Source organism: Mustelus asterias, chromosome 5, assembly GCF_964213995.1.
Source record: "Mustelus asterias chromosome 5, sMusAst1.hap1.1, whole genome shotgun sequence".
NCBI lineage: Eukaryota > Metazoa > Chordata > Chondrichthyes > Carcharhiniformes > Triakidae > Mustelus > Mustelus asterias.
Genome location: NC_135805.1, coordinates 25,764,251 through 25,787,713, shown reverse-complemented (window position 1 = coordinate 25,787,713; position 23,463 = coordinate 25,764,251). Strand labels below are relative to the sequence as shown.

General features: G+C 45.1%; 1 protein-coding gene across 2 annotated transcripts in view; it reads left to right on the top strand.

The window, feature by feature from the left end:
- The window catches only part of acoxl (acyl-CoA oxidase-like), a 427,580-nt gene that overhangs the window by 165,955 nt on the left and 238,162 nt on the right, over positions 1-23,463 (top strand). For both annotated transcript variants that reach the window (XM_078212293.1, XM_078212294.1), the window contains exon 11: positions 7,242-7,358. In XM_078212293.1, the coding sequence (XP_078068419.1) occupies positions 7,242-7,358 (117 nt within the window). The remainder of the gene's footprint in view (positions 1-7,241; positions 7,359-23,463) is intronic.

Genomic DNA, 23,463 nt, shown 5'->3' with positions numbered 1-23,463 from the left:
TTAATAAATAAACAAAATTAAATTCTATGGTGCATCTGTAAAAATTGGTGAGAGTCGTAGTGGACATGTCAACTTTCCTTAGCCTGGGCATTGGTGGACTTTCTTAACTATAGTGTCAGCATGGAGGGACCAGGACAGGTTGTTGGTGATCTGGACACGGAGAAACTTGAAGCTCTTGACCATTTGCACCTATGCTAGAACATGTCCACGATATTAAACCCCTTCGGTTAACTGATGTTGATAGATCTACTACATTTTCCAGAATTTTGCAATCTTTGTTTTACTTTTCATTTCTAATATTAAACTTGTCTTGGTACGTTGATCGTCCTCTTGAGTGAATGCCAATAACTAATGTTGGTCAATGAATTGGAGGCACTTATGGTTTTAAAAAAGTCTCCAAACATGTGACTGGAACTGCAGCAGAGTCCTGAAAACAGGATTATTTCTGCAGCAGAATGCACTGAGTGGAGAACAGTTATAGAGTACAAATTATGTACATAAAATTAAGCCCAGCCACTTACAGCAGAGCTTGATAGGGAAGTTATCCAATCATCTCAACAACACCAACAACTACTGGGGCGGCAAGGTGGCACAGTGATTAGTACTGCTGCCCCATAGCACTAGGGACCCAGGTTTGATTCCGGCCTCGGGTCAAAGAACAAAGAACAATACAGCACAGGAACAGGCCCTTTGGCCCTCCAAGCCTGCACCGATCATGTGTTCCGAACTAGACCATCCATTTATATCCCTCTATTCCCAGTCTGTTCATGTGGCTATCTAGATAAGTCTTAAATGATCCTCAACCACCTTGGTTGGTAGTGCATTCCAGGCCCCCCACGCATATCTGTATTGAACCTTGCCCCCCTTACCTTGAACTTGTGACCCCTTGTGTTTGTCATTTCTGACCTGGGAAAAAGCTTCCAACTGTTCACCCTATCTATGCCCTTCATAATTTTATAAACTTCTATTCGGTCGCCCCTCAACCTCCGTCTTTCCAGGGAGAACAACCCTAGTTTACTCAATCTCACCTCATAGCTAATATCCTCCATACCAGGCAACATCCTGGTAAATCTTTTCTGCACTCTCTCCAAAGCCTCCACGTCCTTCTGGTAGTGTGGCGACCAGAACTGGACGCAGTAGTCCAAATGTGGCCTAACCAACGTTCTATATAACTGCAACATCATATGCCAACTTTTATACTCTATGCCCCGTCCAATAAAGGCAAGCATGCCATATGCCTTCTTCACCACCTTTTCCACCTGTGCTGCCACCTTTTAAGGATCTGTGGACTTGCACACCCAGATCCCTCTGTATGTCTATACTCCTGATGGTTCTGCCATTTATTGTATAGCTCCCCCCCCTGCATTAGATCTACCAAACTGCATCACTTCGCATTTATCTGGATTAAATTCCATCTGCCATTTCTCTGCCCAATTTTCCAGCCTATCTATATCCTGCTGTATTCTCTGACAACGTTCATCACTATCCGCAACTCCAGCAATCTTTGTGTCGTCCGCAAACTTACTAATCAGACCAGCTACACCTTCTTCCAAATCATTTATATATATCACAAACAGCAGAGGTACCAGTATAGAGCCCTGCGGAACACCACGAGTCACAGACCTCCAATCAGAAAATGACCCCTCCACTGCTACCCTCTGTCTTCTATGGCCAAGCCAGCTCTGTAACCATCAAGCTAGTTCACCTTTGATCCCGTGAGATTTAACCTTTTGCACCAGCCTGCCATGAGGGACCTTGTCAAATGCTTTACTAAAATCCATGTAGCCCTTCCCTCGTCAATCATTTTTGTCACCTCCTCAAAAAACTCAACCAAATTTGTGAGGCATGACCTCCCTCGTACAAAACCATGTTGTCTATCACTAATGAGACTATTCAGTTCTAAATGTGTATAGATCCTATCTCTAAGAATCTTCTCCAACAATTTCCCTACCATGGACGCCAAGCTCACTGGCCTATAATTACCCGGGTTATCCTTGCTACCTTTCTTAAATAACAGGACCACATTTGCTATCCTCCAATCCTCTGGGCCCTCACCTGTGTCCAATGAAGAAACAAAGATTTCTGTTAGAGGCCCAGCAATTTCATCTCTTGTCTCTCTCAGTAATCTAGGACAGAGGCCCTGGGGATTTGTCTAACTTAATGCTTCCTAAAACACCTAACACTTCCTCCCTTGTAATTGCGATTTGTTCTAACGGGTCTACACATCCCTCTGAGACACTACCAATCAACGTGTCCCTCTCCTTTGTGAATACTGATGCAAAGTATTCATTTAGGATCTCACCTACTTCCTTGGGTTCTAAGCATAATTCCCCTCCTTTGTTCTTGAGAGGTCCGACTCTTTCTCTGACAACCCTCTTGTTCCTAACGTATGTATAAAATGCCTTGGGATTCTCCTTAATCCTGTCTGCCAAGGACATTTTGTGGCCCATTTTTGCCCTTCTAACTCCCTGTTTGAGTTCTTTTCTACTTTCTCTTTATTCCTCCAGTGCTTCATCTGTTTTTAGCTGCCTGGACCTTATGTAAGCCTCTTTTTTCTTTTTGATTAGACCCACAATTTCTCTGGTTATCCACGGCTCTCGAATCCTACATTTCCTGTCCTTCCTTTTTACAGGCACATGCCTGTCCTGCACTCCTTTCAACTGCTCCTTAAAAGACCCCCACATGCCAGATATGGATTTACCCTCGAACAGCCTCTCCCAATCAACAGCCACCAAATCCTGCCTAATCCGGCTGGAGTTAGCCTTCCCCCAATTCAGCACTTTACCCATAGGACAACACTCATCCTTTTCCATGACAATCCGAAAGTTTACAGAATTGTGGTCACTGTTCGCCACATGTTCCCCCACTGAAACTTTGATGACCTGACCAGGCTCATTCCCCAGTACTAGGTTCAGTATAGCCCCCTCTCTAGTTGGACTATCAACATATTGTTCCAAAGAACCTTCCCGGACACATTTTACAAATTCCTCGCTGTCCGGACCCCCAGCCCTAAGGGATTTCCAGTCTATATGAGGGAAGTTAAAATCTCCCACTACAACAACCCTATTTTTTCTACACCTGTCCAGAATCTCCTTACATATCCGTTCCTCAACTTCCCGTGGGCTGTTGGGAGGCCTGTAGTATACCCCCAGCATAGTGACTGCGCCTTTCCTGTTTCTGAGTTCTACCCACAGTGTCTCGTTACATGATCCTTCCAAATTGTCCACCCTCTGTACCGCTGTAATATGCTCTCTAACCAGTATTGCTACTCCCCCACCTCTTCTAGCCCCTCCTCTGACTCGCCTAAAACACTTATAGCCCGGAATATTCAGCTGCCAGGCCTGTCCTTTTAACCAAGTCTCTGTCACTGCAACCACATCCAAGTTCCGCGCAAGCATTAAGGCTCTAAGTTCATCTGTCTTGCCCGTTACGCTCCTTGCATTGAAACAGATGCACTCCAGACCTCCAGGCCCACTGAGTTCATCCTCCCCCAGATTGCTCTTCCTCTTAGGTAGCCTTGTCTTGGCCCCATGCTCGTCCCCAGTCTCTTTGCTTGTTGACCTATTGTTCTGATCCCCACCCCCCCTGCCACATTAGTTTAAACCCACCTGAACCACACTAGCAAACCTCCCAGCCAGGATATTGGTGCCCCTCCAGTTCAGGTGTAACCCGTCCTTCTTGTACAGGTCCCACCCTCCCCGGAAGACTTCCCAGTGATCCATGAATCTGAAACCCTCCCTCCTGCACCAGTTCTTTAGCCACGTTTTCAGCTGCACAATCTCCCTGTTCCTAGCCTCACTAGCACATGGCACGGGGAGTAATCCAGAGATTGCTACCCTAGAGGTCCTGCTTTTCAGCCTTCTACCCAACTCCCTGAATTGCTCTTGCAGGACCTCCCTGCTCTTTCTACCTACGTCATTTGTACCAATGTGGACAATGACATCTGTCTGATTACCCTCCCTTTTTAGGATGCTTTCTACCCGCTCAAAGACATCCAGGACCCTGGCACCCGGGAGGCAGACTACCATCCTGGAGTCTCGTTTGGGCCCACAGAACTGCCTGTCTGTGCCCCTAAATATTGAGTCCCCCACTACTATTGCTCTCCTATTCTCCCCCTTTCCCTTCTGAGCCACAGAGCCCGACTCCATGCCAGAGACCTGGTCACCGTGGCTTACCCCTGGAAGGTCATCCCCCCCACGGTATCCAAAATGGTATACTTATTTTGGAGGGGAACAACCACAGGGGATCCCCGCACTGACTGCTTCCTCCCCTCCCCTCTCCTGACTGTCACCCAGCTAGCTTCATTTTTAGGTGTCACTGTCTGTGTGGAGTTTGCACGTTCTCCCCATGCCTGTGTGGGTTTCCTCCGGGTGCTCTGGTTTCCTCCCACATCAAAAGATGTGCGGGTTAGGTTGATTGGCCATGATTAATTGTCCCTTAGTGTCAGGGGGACTAGAAGGGTAAATATGTGGGGTTATGGGGATAGGACCTGGGTGGGATTGTTGTCGATGCAGGCTCGATGGGCCAAATGGCCTCCAACTGCACTGTAGATTCTATGATTCTATCTATATCGTGCTTTTATTGTAGTAATACATCCATAGAACATTGAACATCACAGCGCAGTACAGGCCCTTCGGCCCTCGATGTTGCGCCGACCTGTGAAACCAATCTAAAGCCCATCGAACCTACACTATTCCAATAACATCCATATGTTTATCCAATGACCATTTAAATACCCTTAATGTTGGCGAGTCCACTACTGTTGCAGGCAGGGCATTCCACGCCCTTACTACTCTCTGAGTAAAGAACCTACCTCTGACATCTGTACTATATCTATCACCCCTCAATTTAAAGCTATGTCCCCTTGTGCTAGCCATCACCATCCGAGGAAAAAGGCTCTCACTGTCCACCCTATCTAATCCTCTGATCATCTTGTATGCTTCTATTAAGTCACCTCTTAACCTTCTTCTCTCTAATGAAAACAGCCTCAAGCCCCTCAGCCTTTCCTCATAAGACCTTCCCACCATACCAGGCACCATCCTGCTAAATCCCCTCTGCACCCTTTCCAATGCTTCCACATCCTTCCTATAATGCGGCGACCAGAACTGTACGCAATACTCCAAGTGCGGCCGCACCAGAGTTCTGTACAGCTGCAACATGACCTCATGGCTCCGAAACTCAATCCCACTACCAATAAAAGCTAACACACCATACGCCTTCTTAACAACCCTATCAACCTGGGTGCCAACTTTCATGGATCTATGCACATGGACACCGAGATCTCTCTGCTCATCCACACTACCAAGTATCTTACCATTAGCCCAGTACTCTGTATTCCTGTTACTGTAACCTCTGTAACCTGCAACATCCTTCCGCACTGTCCACAACTCCACCGACTTTAGTGTCATCCGCAAATTTACTAACTCATCCTTCTACACCCTCATCCAGGTCATTTATAAAAATGACAAACAGTGGCCCCAAAACAGATCCTTGCGGTACACCACTAGTAACTGAACTCCAGGATGAACATTTCCCATCAACCACCACCCTCTGTCTTCTTACAGCTTGCCAATTTCTGATCCAAACCGCTAAATCACCCTCAATCCCATGCCTCCGTATTTTCTGCAATAGCCTACCGTGGGGAACCTTATCAAATGCTTTACTGAAATCCATATACGCCACATCAACTGCTTTACCCTTATCCACCTCTTTGGTCACCTTCTCAAAGAACTCAATAAGGTTTGTGAGGCACGACCTACCCTTCACAAAACCGTATTGACTATCCCTAATCAAATTATTCCTTTCTAGATGATTATAAACCCTAATCGTTTCCAAAACTTTGCCCACTACAGAAGTAAGGCTCACTGGTCTATAATTACCAGGGTTGTCTCTACTCCCCTTCTTTAACAAGGGGACATCATTTCCTATCCTCCAGTCTTCTGGCACGATTCCTGTAGACAATGACGACATAAAGATCAAAGCCAAAGGCTCTGCAATCTCCTCCCTAGCCTCCCAGAGAATCCTAGGATAAATCCCATCCGGCCCAGGGGACTTAACTATTTTCACACTTTCCAGAATTGCTAACACCTCCTCCTTATGAACCTCAATCCCGTCTAGTCTAATAGCCTGTATCTCAGCATTCTCCTCAGCAACATTGTCTTTTTCCTGTGTGAATACTGACGAAAAATATTCATTTAGTGCCTCTCCTATCTCTTCGGACTCCACGCACAACTTCCCACTACTGTCCTTCACTGGCCCTAATCTTACCCTAGTCATTCTTTTATTCCTGACATACCTATAGAAAGCTTTAGAGTTTTCCTACCTGCCAAAGACTTCTCATGTCCCCTCCTGGCTCTTCTTAGCTCTCTCTTTAGGTCCTTCCTGGCTAACTTGTAACTCTCAAGCGCCCTAACTGAGCCTTCACGTCTCATCTTTGCATAAGTCTCCTTCTTCCTCTTCACAAGACATTCAACTTCTTTCGTAAACCACGGTTCCCTCGCTCGACCACTTCCTCCCTGCCTGACAGGTACATACTTATCAAGGACACGCAGTAGCTGTTCCTTGAACAAGCTCGACATTTCAACTGTGCCCATCCCCTGCTGTTTCCTTCCACATCCTATGCATCCTAAATCTCGCTTAATCGCATCATAATTTCCTTTCCCCCAGCTATAACTCTTGCCTACGGTATATACCTATCCCTTTCCATCGCTAAAGTAAACGTAACCGAATTGTGGTCACTATCACCAAAATGCTCACCTCCCTCCAAATCTAACACCTGGCCTGGGTTCACCCCCAGAACATTAGCAAACCAAGGAGCTCCAGAGTCCAGACTTCCATTCTGGCCAGGACGTATGGTGTCATTGTATTTAGCACTTTTTTACTGCAGTCACCAGGTTACTACACAAAGTTTAAAGTTTATTTATCAGTCACAAGTAAAGCTTACACTGCAACGAAGTTACTGTGAAATTCCCCTAGTCGCCACACTCCGGCGCCTGTTCTGATCAATGCGCCCGAACCAGAACATGTTTCAGACTGTGGGAGGAAACCGGAGTAGCCTGGAGGAAACCCGCGCAGACATGGGGAGAACGTGCAGACTCCACACAGACAGTGACCCAAGCCGGGTATCGAACCCAGGTCCCTGGCGCTGTGAGGCAGCAGTGCGAACCACCGTGCTACCCACTGCCTTGATAAGCTTTGATGAAATATTTTGCTCATCTTTCACTCCTTTTTTTTGTAATTAGCCGGAGGCAGTTCGGACCCAAAGACAAGGAAGAAGTAAAAATCATTGAGCACCAGACCCAGTACCTTCGTCTGATGCCTCACCTCGCTGCCTCGCTCGCTCTGACTTTCACAAGCAGGTAGGAAATCTGTTCCATTTTCTCTCATCTTTGTATGCCTGCAAAGCAGAAGCAAGATGTTTTAAAACAATACGATGCATTAGCTATAAATGAGTGCTTCACAAACTTTTCTCTCAGAATTATTAGCACACTGCTGAAAACCCCTTTCTAGGTGTGAATGACACCCCGAGGGGGTACCTGCAGCAAATGGTGACTCAGTCTCATGGTTTACTGCAAATGTTGACCACACTCCTGTCTACTCCCAGGGTCCCATGTCAATACTGACGTGCTGACAGCAACTTCTTACATATATTGGCGTACTTCCAGGGTCATACCTGCAAGTGATGGTCTATCTACAGGGTCCCCTTGCAAACTTGGAAACTCTGCCTTCCTGGGCTCATAAGACCATTAAAAAAGGAGCAGGAGGTAGCCATCACACCTGCTCCACCATTCAAATCGATCATGGCTAATCTGATGGTGGTCTTAACACTATGGAGAGAGAAGAGCCATTGTTTTGAGTCAGGACGAAGGGGCAGCTGGACTCGAAACTCTATTCTCTCTCCACAGATGCTGTCAGACCTATTGAAATTCTGCAGCATTTTCTGTTTTTGTTTCAGATTCCAGCATCCGCAGTATTTTGCCTTTATATTCTTGTGGTCGTGACTTTACCTTCCTGCCTACCCTCATAACCCTTGACTCCCTTGTCAATCAAAAAGTCATTGCTACTGTACCTTATATTCCTTGAGCTATAACTTTGTTCACAAGATTGATTTGATTTGATTTATTATTGTCACATGTAATAGGATACAGTGACGAGTATTGTCTCTTGCACGTGGTACAGTAGAAGCATTCAGACAGTACATAGAGGAGAAGGCAAGGAGAGGGTGCAGAACATAGTGTTACAATCATTGCTAGGATGTAGAGAAAGATCAACTTAATATAAGGTAGGTCCATTCAAAAGTCTGATGGCAGCAGGGAAGAAGCTGTTCTTGAGTCAGCTGGCACATGACCTCAGCTTTTTGTATCTTTTTCCCGACGGAAGAAGGTGGAAGAGAGTCTGACCAGGTTGTGGGATCCTTGATTATGCTGGCTTTTTGTGTGGCACTGTATCAAATGCCTTTTGGAAATCCACTGTAGCACATCCCCAGTACTGTCCTCATCAACTTTCTCTGTTACTCTTCAAAATAAAACTCCACGTTGGCTAAACCTGATTTTCCCTTAACAAATCTGTGCTGGCTTTCCTTAATCAACCTTCATTTGTCCGTCGGACTATTAAGTTTGTCCTGAATTATTATTTCCAGAAGTTTCTCCACCACTGAAATAGCAACGTCCTTTTGGATTTTCTAAATTAGTATTTTTGTGCATATTTGGTATTTTTTTGAGCTTATTGTGTCAGGACCCTCCCAAACCACGTACTTAAAGTGAGCTGCCAGGATGTAAAAAGAAGCCTTGTAAAATTGATTAGATAATAGAAAATACCATCAGTCCAAAGATGTGTGGGTTAGGTGGATTGGCCATGCTAAATTTCCCCTTAGTGTCCCGCGATGCATAGGTTAGAGGGATTAGTGGGTTAAATATGCGGGGTTACGGGGATAAGGTCTGGGTGGGATTGTTGTCAGTGCAGACTCGATGGACTGAATGGCCTCCTTCTGCACTGTAGGATTCTATGATTTTATGATTTCTTCTTCCCTTCCTTTACTGTTTAGAAATCAAGGATGCAGTTACACAACGGCTATTGTTGCTTCCTTCAGTTCCTACAGATACAATAAACACCTTGAAGTATTTGAACTATTTTTCTTCGAATCTCTGCAGTGCAGAAGAAGGCCATTTGGCCCATCGAGTCTGCACTGACCGCAATTCCACCCAGGCCCTTTCCCGTAATCCCACATATTTACCCTGCTAATCCCCTAACATTAGGGTCAATTTAGCATGGCCAATCAACCTAACCCACACATCTTTGGATTGTGGGAGGAAACCAGAGCACCCGGAGGAAACCCATGCAGACACGGGGAGAATGTGCAAACTCCACACAGACAGTGACCCGAGGCCGGAATTGAACCCGGGTCCCTGGCGCTGTGAGGCAGCAGTGCTAACCACTGTGCCACCGTGCCGCCCAATTTTTCTCATATAGAAAGGGGCAATAGTTCCTAAGGACGGTGTCCCTTATGTTTGATTTGCTTCTTCCTCTGGTTCTTTTATCTCTGCTGTTTCGCTTCTCCATTTCTGCTTCCCTCCTCTGGGATGTCAACTTTCAGCTGTTGTCTGCCCTGCTATCTATTCCCTGTGTCTCCCCAGCATGTCAGTTCATGAAAGTTCAGGGAAGCTGTTTGTTTACTCAGTACCCAAATATATTCAAATAGCTGGGATGATTTTACCAAGGCTCTGGATATTCTCCCCGCACACATTCTTGCGCTGAGCGAACAACACTCGGGGCCGCTACCTAGATTTAGCATGAAAGCATAGAGGTCTCTCTCTCTCCTTCAGGAATTTGCATGCTTCATTGTGCACATGGAAAGATTGCATGTAAACAGACTCAGTGTCTGCGTGGGTGTGTGTAACCGTATGCTGTCATGTGCTATATTTAAACCTGTATTTAAAAGTTACGTGACAGCAGTGTCATTTAGTCAAAGTTTCTGGAATTCAAAAGTTTGATACTGCGGTACACTACTGAAACTTGTTCAATAAATGCGCCACACATTATTTGGATTGCCAACTCTCCTGGCCTGTCCTGCATTTAAGACCTGGCTGGCTGTAGAGATTTGCATTCTAATCAGTATTCTGTAATTTGATTTCTGTGTCTGTGCCCTGTTTGAGAACAGAGACCACTCCATCTGACGAAGGAGCAGCACGCTCCGAAAGCTTATGGTATTTGCTACCAAGTAAACCTGTTGGACTTTAACCTGGTGTTGTGAGACTTCTTACTGTGCTTACCCCAGCCGGCATCTCCACATCTGTCCTGGAGTAGCAGGAATTGAAAATTAAACTCCAGGGCATTGCTGTGAATAACCCAGGAGAAAAATCGTATGGGCATCAAAATAAAACTGAGAGGTTTTTTTTTGCTCCCTTTCAAGAATCTCACTTGTTATAAACATTATTGGATGTGGTGGGGCGGCATGGTGGCACAGTGGTTAGCACTGCTGCCTCACAGCTCCAGGGACCCGGGTTCGATTCCTGGCTTGGGTCACTGTCTGTGTGGAGTTTGCACGTTCTCCCCGTGTCTGCATGGGTTTCCTCCCGGTGCTCCAGTTTCCTCCCACAGTCCAAAGATGTGTGGGTTAGGTGGACTGGCCATGCTAAATTGCCCCTTAGTGTCAGGGGGACGAGCTAGGGTAAATGCATGGGATAATGGGGACAGGGCCTGGATGGGATTATGGTTGGTGCAGATTCGATGGGCCAAATGGCTTCTTTCTGCACTATAGGATTCTATGATTCTATGGGGTGTATACAGGCAATTTCACTCGCAATTATGGTTAAATAAGTTGGGTATAAAGGCTCTATTCCCTTTCCAATTAGTGTGGGAGAGTACTACATTGGCTAATAGCGTGAGCGGCAGAACAGATTGGTTTGTGGTAGAACGTCAAGTGTTTGAATCTCCAGGAAAACAGCCAGCCAAAGCTGGCAATTCTTTGTGCAGAGTTGTGTTGTGCTGTCTCTAAATGGCATTTCTGTAGTTATGGAATAGTTTGGACTTGTCAGGCTGAGGAGTCATGGACAAAGCACCTCACAACATAATGAGTGAGGTTGATCATATTGTTCATAGGTTGAGGCGTCAGTAATTCACTCAGAGGGTGGTGAGGATCTGGAATGCGCTGCCTGAGAAGGTAGTGGAGGACGGAAACCTTACAACCTTTAAACAGTATTTGGATGAGCACTTGAAACATCACAATATTCAAGGATATGGGACAAGTGCTGGAAAATGGGATTAGCGCGACTTTATTGTCAGTGCAGACTCGAAGGGCTGAAGGATCTTTTCTGCACTGTATGACTCCACAACACTGTGGGCGGGATTTTATGGCCTCGATCGTCCCATAAAATCCTGCCTGAGGTCAACAGACCTTTCCATGTTCTGCCCCTCATCCGCTCCGATTCCTATGGCGGGCAAGCCAATAAAATTCAGGCCTGTGACTCTATGAAAGATATTTGAAAGTAGCTGAGATGAGACATGGTAGCAGTGTATGGTGCAGGCAAGGTTAACCCCAAGAACGGAGGCTGAGGGGAGACCTGATAGAGGTCTACAAAATTATGAGAGGCATAGACAGGGTGAATAGTCAGAGGTTTTTTTCCATGGTGGAAGCGTCCATTATAAGGGGGCACAGGTCCAAGATGAGCAGGAGAAAGTTTAAGGGAGATGTGCAGGGGAGGTTTTTCACACAGAGAGTGGTGGGTGCCTGGAACGCGCTGCCAGAGGAGGTGATGGAAGCGGGCACATAAGCAACATTGAAGAGGCATCTTGATGGGTACATGAACAGGGAGGGAATAGAGGGATACAGACCGAGTGAGGTCAGAAGGTTTTTTGTTTAGTTTAGTTTGGGCATCATGATCGGCACGGGCTTGGAGGGCCGAAGGGCTTGTTCCTGTGCTGTATTTTCTTTGTTTTTTCTTTTTTTTTTGTTCTCTTAACTGTTCCATTGGAGACCTTAATGTAGTATGGGTTGAAAATAATGGAAAGTGGATTTGGGACTGACGTCACGAAAAGATGATATGTAATAGACTTCTGAGTGGGATAGTGGAGGCAGAAAGCTTGGATTGGCTTGGGGAGATTTTAATTCAGGCTCTCGGGTGCGTCTGAATCGCCCCATGGCACTACTGGAAGAACGGGAGAGTTCTGTTCAGTGGCCTGATCATTTTTTATACTTTAACCAACATCAGAACCAAACTATCTGGCTATCATATCTTTGCTGTTTTTGGGACCTGGCCAGTGTTTTTTTTCTGTATTAAAACAGTGACTACCCTTCAAAAGCACTTTATTGTGAAAGTTCTGAGGCCTTCAAATGCACGATATAAAAGAAAAGCTTTACTAAGTTAAACCTGTGTTTATCCTCAGTCTTAGGAAACAAACTGACTTAAAGGTCAAAGCAAGCCTTGTACAGGACAGATGAAATTTAACACAGTGAAGTGTGAGGTGGTTCATTTTTGATGGGAAGAATGAGGTGGACAAGATATACTGAAGGGAGCACAGGAAAAGAGAGATCTCGGGATGTATGTACACAAGCCTTTCAGGATGGCAAGACAAATTGAGAAGGCTGTTTTTAATAAAAAGTGGAGCCCCTGGCGTTGTCAAGAGAGGGATACTGTACAATAACAAGCAAGTTACACTGAGCCTTTATAAAACATTGCTTCGACTCAACCTCAAGTGTTGTGTACAGTTTTGGGTGCAGTGCTTCACAGAGGGTGTCATGGGCTTAGAGTCGATTCGGTGGAGATTGAAAAGAATGGTCCCAGAGAGGAAGAACTTGAGTTCAATGGAAAGACAACAGAAACTGAGACTGTTCTCCTTGGAGCAGATATGGTTAAGGGGAGATTTAACAGAGGTATTTAAAAGCAAGGGTTTTACTAAGGAGACAACTGTTTGCTTGGGGCAGAAGGACCTGTGACCAGAGAGCACAGATTTATGGTAATGGGCAAAAGAAGAGACGAGACCAGGAGCAAAAAAAATTGCACAGCGAGCTCTTAGGATCTGGGATGCAGTGCCTGTTGAAGAAGATTCAGTCATGACTTTGAACGGGGAATTGGGTAAATACTTGGAAGTGGAATGGGATTCATTGGATAACTCCAATGTACTTCTCTCGAGCTGTAAGATTCTATAGTAGAAAGTACAGATGTGGGTGTTTACTGTGTAAATTTAGAGTTGTTAGTGATGTCAGTATTTTCGTGTATTATCTGAGGGAATATTATTTGAAGTGATATCTCTAAAAGCCATCACTTTTCCAGACCATGTACACATTAGTCCTGAGTGTCAGTATTAAGAGGGGTTGAGAGAACTAGACAGCCATCAAATCTTATGATTTAAAATTAGATTATTAAATATTAATAACACATGGCAGAAGGCAACAACGAAAATGAATTCCAGAATCAGGAAATTTGAAGCAGAGTAGGAAAATGTTGGAATCATTCGGGAATTCAATCAGTTTCGGGTATGGACCTTTTCTAAGAACTGGAGAATATTACAGATGCAAAGAAAAGGAAAGAGGAGGGAGAACAGACACATGTATGCATACACATGTGACATATGTGCATACACAACACATGTGCCATATATACACACGTACATGGGTATACACACATACAAGCATGTATACACATGTAAATGTACATGCATGCGAAGGCGTACGCACACATACATGTGTATACACACACACGTGTGCAAGCACTTTGGGTGGAAACAGAAAGCTACTAAGGTCATACTTGGGTAGCCCTTTGAAAATTCTTGCTAACGGCTCTTTTTGTTGAACTTTAAGAGAGGAGATAGATTTTTAGCTCCATCGCTTTGTGAGTATAAGGCTGTGAGAGGGAAACATTCTCCTTCACAGAGTACACTGTGGAGATCCTACTGGAGAAAATGTGCTAAAGGAGGGGATGAAGTGAAGCAGAGGGCCACAATCCTGTAAAGATAAGTTGCCCATTGCACAGAGGAATCTGGCAGAGCGAGTGATCACACTACACAGAATTTTGCACCAAGAGTGATCACACTTTTGGGGGCAGTTGGCAGAGGGAGTATTGACCCACTGTGGGGTAAATGCCATTGTCCCATTGTCTTAATGAACTGGAAAGAATGAGCCCATTCTCTCTAACAGTCCTCCCCCCAGAATGTGATCACATGCTCTGCCAGACACCCCGAGAGTGTGATCACTCGAACTATTTTGATCCCACTTTCCAGTATTTGGTCCACAGCCTTGCTGGTTACAGCAATTCAGATGCAGATCCAGGTCCCTTTTAAATGAATTGAGCGTTTCAGCCTCAATCACTAACTTAGGCAGTGAATTCGAGACAACCACCACGCTCTGGGTGAGAAAACGTCTCCTCATGTCCACTCTAATCATTCTACCAATCACCTTAAATCTGGTCATTGACTCCCTCGCCTCGGGGAAACAAGTCTTTCTTGTCTACCCTGTCTAGGCCCTTCATAATTCTGTTCAATTAGGTCACCCCTTCGTCTCCTCTGTTCCAAAGAAAGCAACGCTAACCTATTCAATCTCTCCTCAAAGCTGCAATTTCCAAGCCCAGACAACATTTTTGTAAATCTCCTCTGCATGCTCTCCAGACCAATTCCGTCCGTCCTGTAACGTGGTGACCAGAACTGTACACAAAATTCCAGCTGTGGCCTAACCAGCATTTTATAAAGTCCCAGCATTACATCCCTGCTGCTTTTGTGTTCAATAACTCGCCCAATAAAGGAAAGCATTCCATAAGCTTTCTTTACCACCTTATCCATCTGTCCTGCCACTTTCAAGGACATATAGACTCCATGGTCTCTTACTTCCGCAACCTCTCTCAATGTCCCTTGCTTTGTTTGCCCTCCTAAATGCATTACCTCTCATCTTTCCAGAATGAATTCCATTTGCCATTTATCTGCCCACTCAAACAAACCATTGATATCATTCTGGAGTCGACAGCTCTTCACTTTCAACTACATGGCCAATTTTTGTGTCTTCAGTAAATTTCCCAATCATGCCACACACATTTATGTCTAAATCATTAATATATATAACAACACCAAGGGCCTTAAGACTAAGCCCTGTGGAACACCATTGGAACTGTTCTCCATTCACAAAAACATCCATCGACCATTACCCTTTGTTTCCTGTCACGGAGCCAATTTTGGATCCAACCTGCCACCTTCCCCTGTATCCCATAAGATCTCATTTTACTGACCAATCTGCCATTTGGGACTTTGTTAAATGCCTTACTGAAATCCATGTAGACAACATCCATTGCAGAACGCTCATCAATCCTCCTTGTTACTTCCTCAAAAATATCTATTAAGTTAGTAAGACATGATCTTCCCCTAACAAAACCATGCTGACCAATCTGTGCCTTTCTAAGTGACAGTTTATCCTGTCTCTCAGAATTGTATCCCATAATTTGCCCAGCATTAAGTCAGGCTGGCCAGCCAATAGTTTTCTGACTGATCTCTCGCACCCTTTTCAAATAGTGGTACAAGGCGTGCAGACCTCCAATCCTCTGGTACCTCACCTGTATCTCGTGACAATTGGAAAATGATCCTCAGAGCATTTGCTATTTCCTCCATGGCTTCCTTCAACAGCCTGGGATACAGTCCATCCTGCCCTGGTGAATTATCCACCTTGAAAGATGACAGTCCCCCCAGTACTTCCTTTCTCACTATGCTTATTGTATCTAATATTTCACACTCCTCCTCTTTAACTAGTGTCTGCATCATTGCTCTCTTTAGTGAAGATAGAGACAAAGTACTGAATTGAGAACCCTTCCCACATCTTCTGAGTCAACCTACAAGTTACCATGCACATCGCAATAGGCCCTACCTATTCTCTTGCTCTTAAAATGGCTTAGGATTTTACCTGCCAATATTTTTAAATCTCCTCTCTTTGCTTTCCTAAGTTTCATTTTACCTCACCCTTGTACTTTCTATACTCCTCCAGGCTTTCTACAGTATTAAATCTTTTCTGATTGTCATAAGCTTTCCTTCTCTGCTTTATCTTGGCCTGTATGCTTCTGGATAAGCACAGTAAGAAGTCTCACAACACCAGGTTAAAGTCCAACAGGTTTATTTGGTAGCAAATACCATAAGCTTTCGGAGCACTGCTCCTTCGTCAGATGGAGTGGATATCTGCTCTCAAACGGTGCACAGACACAGAAATCAAGTTACAGAATACTAATTAGAATGCGAATGGAATTAGAATTCACATTCTAATCAGTATTCTGTAACTTGATTTCTGTGTCTGTGCACCGTTTGAGAGCAGATATCCACTCCATCTGACGAAGGAGCAGTGCTCCGAAAGCTAGTGGCTTTTGCTACCAAATAAACCTGTTGGACTTTAACCTGGTGTTGTGAGACTTCTTACTGTGCTCACCCCAGTCCAACGCCGGCATCTCCACATCATGCTTCTGGATAACCAGGGGTCTCCAGATTTGGCAAATTTTACTTCAGTCCACATGCTATCAAGGAATCAGTGAAGGCGCAGAATGCAGCAAAGACAGCACCTATGCTGGAGTGCCGAAGACTTGTACTCCTCCACTAGCCACGCCTCCAGTCAAGCTGTTCCAGTGCAACTGCAACACTGGCATTCATCTGACAAGGTGGAAAAGTTCCCTGGTATGTTATGCACAAGAAAATGCAGGACCAAATCCAGTCAATTTACCAGATGTGGCACAGAGGAGCCCCAGTAAAATGTTAGTCAATAGGAATGAGGGCCACACCTCTTAGAATCACAGAATCCCTACAGTGCAGAAAGAGGCCATTTGGCCCACTGAGCCTGCACCAACAACAATCCCACCCAGGCCCTATCCCTGTAACCCTACGTATTTACCCTGCTAATCCCCCTGACACTAAGGGGCGATTTAGCATGGCCAATCAACCTAACTCGCACATTTTTGGACTGTGGGAGGAAACCGGAGCACCTGGAGGAGAACGTGCAAACTCAGCACAGACAGTTGCCAGAGGACGGAATTGAACCTGGGTCCCTGGCTCTGTGAGGCAGCAGTGCTAACCACTGTGCCACCTGGCAGAAAGGAAGTAGGCTGTGCTTGTTGGAACCCAATTATCTCAGCCCCCAAAATTTAACTGCAGGAGTTCCTCAGGCCAGTGTCTAGGCCCAACCAATACAGCTGCTTCATCAATGACCTTCCCTCCAATTCAAGATCAAAAGTGGGGATGCACACTGATGATCGCAGTGCTTGCAATTTCTCTGATAATGAAGAAGTCCAAGCTTGTATACATCAAGATCTGGACAGCATTCAGGTTTGGCACGATAAGTGACGAGTGTTCGGGTGAAGGTGGCGTAGTGGTAATGTCATTGGTCTAGTAAACTAGAGAACCAGGTGAATGCTTTGGGAACACGGGTTCAAATCCCACTAAGGCAGTGGGTGGAATTTAAGTTCCGTTAATTGATAGAAAATTGATTGAAAGCTAGTCTGAGTGATAATAATCATTGTGTATACTAATCATCATAAAAAGACTCCTGGTTCACAAATGCCCTTTCGGGAAGGAAATCGTTCATCCTTATTTGCTTTGGCCTACATGAGATTCTAGACCCATAGCAATGTGGTTGACTCTCCTCAGAAATGGGCAACAAATGTTGGCCTTTAGGGTGTCGCCCACATCCCATGAAGAAAAAGTTTATGGGGCGGCACAGTGGGTAGCACTGCTGCCTCATAGCGCCAGGGTCCCAGGTTCAATTCCAGCCTCGGTCACTGTCTGTGTGGAGTCTGCATGTTCTCCCCGTGTCTGCGTGGGTTTCCTCCGGGTGCTACGGTTTCCTCCCACAGTCCAAAGATGTGCGGGTTAGGTTGATTGGCCATGCTAAATTGTCCGTTAATGTCAGGGGGATTAGTAGGGCAAATGCATGGGGTGACAGGAATAGGGCCTGGGTGGGATTGTGATCGGTGCAGACTTGATGGGCCAATGGTCTCCTTTTCTGTACTGTGGGGATTCTATGATTCTATTATCCATGATGAGGAGATGCCGGCGTTGGACTGGGGTAAGCACAGTAAGAAGTCTCACAACACCAGGTTAAAGTCCAACAGGTTTATTTGGTAGCACGAGCCACAAGCTTTCAGAGCGCTGCTCCTTCGTCAGGTGAGTGGGAGTTCTGTTCACAAACAGAGCATATAAAGACACAAACTCAATGTACAAAATAATGGTTGGAATGCGAGTCTTTACAGGTAATCACGTCTTAAAGGTACAGACAATGTGAGTGGAGAGAGGGTTAAGCACAGGTTAAAGGGATGTGTATTGTCTCCAGACAGGACAGTTAGTGAGATTTTGCAAGCCCAAACAAGTCGTGGGGATTACAGATAGTGTGACACACTAACTTTGTCAGGACCCTCGCAAGCATAAAAATGACAATACTATTTGACCGATTTTCTGATCTGTTTCTCTCCAGCCAGGCTTTGTGTTTTATAGAAGGATCATAGATAAATCATAGAATCCTTACAGTGCAGAAGGAAGCCATTCAGCCCATTGAGCCTGCACAGACAACAGTCAAAGAACAAAGAACAAAGAAAATTACAGCACAGGAACAGGCCCTTCGGCCCTCCATGCCTGCACCGACCATGCTGCCCAACTGAACTAAAACCCCCTACCCTTCCGGGGACCATATCTCTCTATTCCCATCCTATTCATGTACTTGTCAAGACGCCCCTTAAACGTCATGACCGTATCCGCTTCCACTACCTCCCCCAGCAACAAGTTCCAGGCACCCATTACTCTCTGTGTAAACAAAATTGTCTCGTACATCTCCTTTGCCCCCTGGTAATTGACTCTTCCACCCTGGGAAAAAGCTTCTGACTATCCACTCTGTCCATGCCTCTCATAATCTTGTAGACTTCTATCAGGTCGTCCCTCAACCTCCGTCGTTCCAGTGAGAGCAAAGCAAGTTTCTCCAACCTCTCCTCATAGCTAATGCCTTCCATACCAGGCAACATCCTGGTAAATCTTTTCTGTACCCTCTCCAAAGCCTCCACATCCTTCTGGTAGTGAGGCGACCAGAATTGAACACTATATTCCAAGTGCGGCCTAACTAAGGTTCTATAAAGCTGCAACATGACTTGCCAATTTTTAAACTCAGTGCCCCGGCCGATGAAGGCAAGCATGCCGTATGCCTTCCTGACTACCTTCTTCACCTGCATTGCCACTTTCAGTGACCTGTGTACCTGTACACCCAGATCCCTTTGCCTATCAATACTCTTCAGGGTTCTGCCATTTACTGTATATTTCCTATCTGTATTAGACCTTCCAAAATGCATTACCTCACATTTGTCCGGATTAAACTCCATCTGCCATCTCTCCACCCAAGTCTCCAACTGATCTATATCCTGCTGTATCCTCTGATGGCCCTCATCGCTATCCACAAATCCACCAAGCTTTGTGTCATCTGCAAACTTACTAATCAACCCAGTTACATTTTCCTCCAAATCATTTATATATATTACAATCCCACCCAGGCACTATCTCCGTAACTTTACGTATTTACCCCGCTAATACCTTGACACCAGGGTCAATGAACCTAACCCGCACATCTTTGGACTGTGGAAGGAAACCAGAGCAACCCACACAGACATGGGGAGAATGTGCAAACTCCACACAGACAGTCACCCAAGGCTGGAGTTTATTCAAATTACCTGTGAATATTTGAGCTAAATTAACAGTACTTCACACGTTGATTTAAGAACAGTTTTGACTGTGTGTGCCTGTGACTTGTTGAAGACAGTAAGAAGTTTAACAACACCAGGTTAAAGTCCAACAGGTTTATTTGGTAGCAAAAGCCACATAGATAGAATGCAGGACTGGGCGGAGAAGTGGCAGATGGACTTCAACCCGGATAAGTGTGTGGTGATCCATTTTGGCAGATCCAATGGGATGGAGCAGCAGTATAAAATGAAGGGTACCATTCTTAGCAGTGTAGAGGATCAGAGGGACCTTGGGGTCCGGGTCCATAGGACTCTTAAATCGGCCTCGCAGGTGGAGGATGCGGTCAAGAAGGCGTATGGCGTACTAGCCTTCATTAATCGAGGGATTGAGTTTAGGAGTCGGGAGATAATGCTGCAGCTTTATAGGACCCTGGTTAGACCCCACTTGGAGTACTGCGCGCAGTTCTGGTCACCTCATTACAGGAAAGATGTTGAAGCCATTGAAAGGGTGCAGAGGAGATTTACAAGGATGTTGCCTGGATTGGGGGGCATGCCTTATGAGGATAGGTTGAGGGAGCTTGGTCTCTTCTCCCTGGAGAGACGAAGGATGAGAGGTGACCTGATAGAGGTTTACAAGATGTTGAGGGGTCTGGATAGGGTGGACTCTCAGAGGCTATTTCCAAGGGCTGAAATGGTTGCTACGAGAGGACACAGGTTTAAGGTGCTGGGGGGTAGGTACAGGGGGGATGTCAGGGGTAAGTTTTTCACTCAGAGGGTGGTGGGTGAGTGGAATCGGCTGACGTCGGTGGTGGTGGAGGCAAACTCGTTGGGGTCTTTTAAGAGACTTCTGGATGAGTACATGGGATTTAATGGGATTGAGGGCTATAGATAGGCCTAGAGGTGGGGATGTGATCGGCGCAACTTGTGGGCCGAAGGGCCTGTTTGTGCTGTGGCTTTCTATGTTCTATGTTCTATGTTCTTTCGGAGCGTTGCCCCTTCATCAGGTGAGTGGGAATTCTGTTCACAAACAGGGCATATAAAGACACAGACTCAATTTACAGAATAATGGTTGGAATGCGAATACTTACAGCTAATCAAGTCTTTAAGATACAAATAAGTTTGTATCTCCACATCATGACTTGTTGAAGATGCAGTATATTTGAAAACAATTGCTGCAGTTGTGTATCAGATTCAGGCTGGGATGAGTCTAATTTACAGAACGTTATTATTGGTTAAACATTAATGCAGTGTAGAGGCTATGGAAGCTTTCAGACCTCTATCTGTCTCTCTCTATCTGTTTTGCATTTGTTTGTCTCTGCTGCAGGCGTTGGAGCTTTCAGCACAGTTTGGTTAGCTCGAGGCTGAATTAGTGGGGGAATTTGTATTAAACTGTCATGTGTTTACTCTTGATTCATTGCAACGAGTAGCAGGCCTTGTGGTGCGGACATGGGCAATTTAAAGGAAGGAAGGCGATGGCCTAGTGGTATTGTCGCTAGAATATTAATCCAGAAGCTCAGCTAATGTTCTGTGGACCCGACTACGGCAGATGGTGGAATTTGAATTCAATTAAAAGAATATAGAACATCACAGCACAGAAACAGGCCTTTTGGCCCTTCTTGGCTGTGCCGAACCATTTTTGTGCCTAGTCCCACTGACCTGCACTTGGACCATACCCCTCCACACCCCTCTCATCCATGTACCTGCCCAAGTTTTTCTTAAATGTTAAAAGTGAGCCCGCATTCACCACTTCATCTGGCAGCGCATTCCACACTCCCACCACTCTCTGTGTGAAGAAGCCCCCCCTAATATTCCCTTTAAACTTTTCCCCCTTCACCCTTAATCCATGTCCTCTAGGTTTTTTCTCCCCTAGCTTCAGTGGAAAAAGCCTGCTTGCATTCGCTCTATCTATAGCCATCATAATTTTATACACCTCTATCAAATCTCCCCTCATTCTTCTACGCTCCAGGGAATAAAGTCCTAACCTATTCAACCTTTCTCTGTAACTCAGTTTCTCAAGTCCCGGCAACATCCTTGTAAACCTTCTCTGCACTCTTTCAACCTTATTAATATCCTTCCTGTAATTAGGTGACCAAAACTGCACACAATACTCTAAATTCGGCCTCACCAATGTCTTATACAACCTCATCATAACATTCCAACTCTTATACTCAATACTTTGATTTATAAAGGCCAATGTACCAAAAGCACTCTTTACGACACTATCTACCTATGAGGGAATTCCTTTTAGGGAATTATGTATCTGTATTCCCAGATCCCTCTGTTCTACTGCACTCTTCAGTGTCCAACCATTTACCTTGTATGTTCTACTTTGGTTTGTCCTTCCAAAGTGCAATACCTCACACTTGTCTGCATTAAACTCCATCTGCCATTTTTCTAGCTGGTCCAAATCCCTCTGCAAGCTTTGAAAACCTTCCTCACTGTCCACTACACCTCCAATCTTTGTATCATCAGCAAACGTGCTGATCCAATTTACCACATTATCATCCAGATCATTGATATAGATGAAAAACAACAATGGACCCAGCACTGATCCCTGTGGCACACCACTAGTCACAGGCCTCCACTCAGAGAAGCAATCCTCCACTACCACTCTCTGGCTTCTTCCATTGAGCCAATGTCTAATCCAATTTACTGCCTCTCCATCTATACCTAGTGACTGAACCTTCCTAATTAACCTCCCATGTGGGACCTTGTCAAAGGCCTTACTGAAGTCCATGTAGACAACATCCACTGCATTCCCTTCATACATTTTCCTGGTAACCTCCTCGAAAAACTCTAATACATTGGTTAAACATGACCTACCACGCACAAAGTCATGTTGACTCTCCCTAATAAGTCCCTGTCTATCCAAATATTTGGAGATCCTATCTCTTAGTACTCCTTCCAATAATTTACCTACTACTGACGTCAAACTTACTGGCCTATAATTTCCCACATTACTTTTTGAGCCTTTTTTAAACAACGGAACAACATGAGCTATCCTCCAATCATCAGGCACCTCACCCGTGGATACCGACATTTTAAATATATCTGCCAGGCCCCTGCAATTTCAACACTAGTCTCCTTCAAGGTCTGAGGGAATACCTGTCCGGTCCTGGGGATTTATCTACTCTGATTTGCCTCAAGACAGCAAGCACCTCCTCCCCTTTAATCTGTATAGGTTCCATGACCTCCCTACTTGATGGCCTTATTTCCATAGACTCCATGCCAGTTTCCTTAGTAAATACGGATGCAAAAAACCCATTTAATATCTCCAACATTTCTTTTGGTTCCATACATAGCCAACCACTCTGATCTTCCAAGAGGACCAATTTTATCCCTTACTATCCTTTTGCTCTTAATATATCTGTAGAAGCTCTTAGGATTATCCTTCACCTTGTCTGCCAAAGCAACCTCATGTCTTCTTTTAGCCCTCCTGATTTCTTTCTTAAGTAGTTTCTTGCACTTTTTATACTCCTCAAGCATCTTATTTGCTCCCTGTTGCCTATACATGCCATACATCTCTCTCTTCTTCTTTATCAGAGTTCCAATATCCCTCGAGAACCAAGGTTCCTTATTCTTATTCACTTTGCCTTTAATCCTGACAGAAACATACAAACTCTGCACTCTCAAAATTTCTCCTTTGAAGGCCTCCCACTTACTAATCACATCCTTGCCAGAGAACAGCCTGTCCCAATCCACGCTTTTTAGATCCTTTCTCATTTCTTCAAATTTGGTCTTTTTCCAGTTTAGAACCTCAACCCGAGGACCAGATCTATCTTTATCCATGATCAAGTTA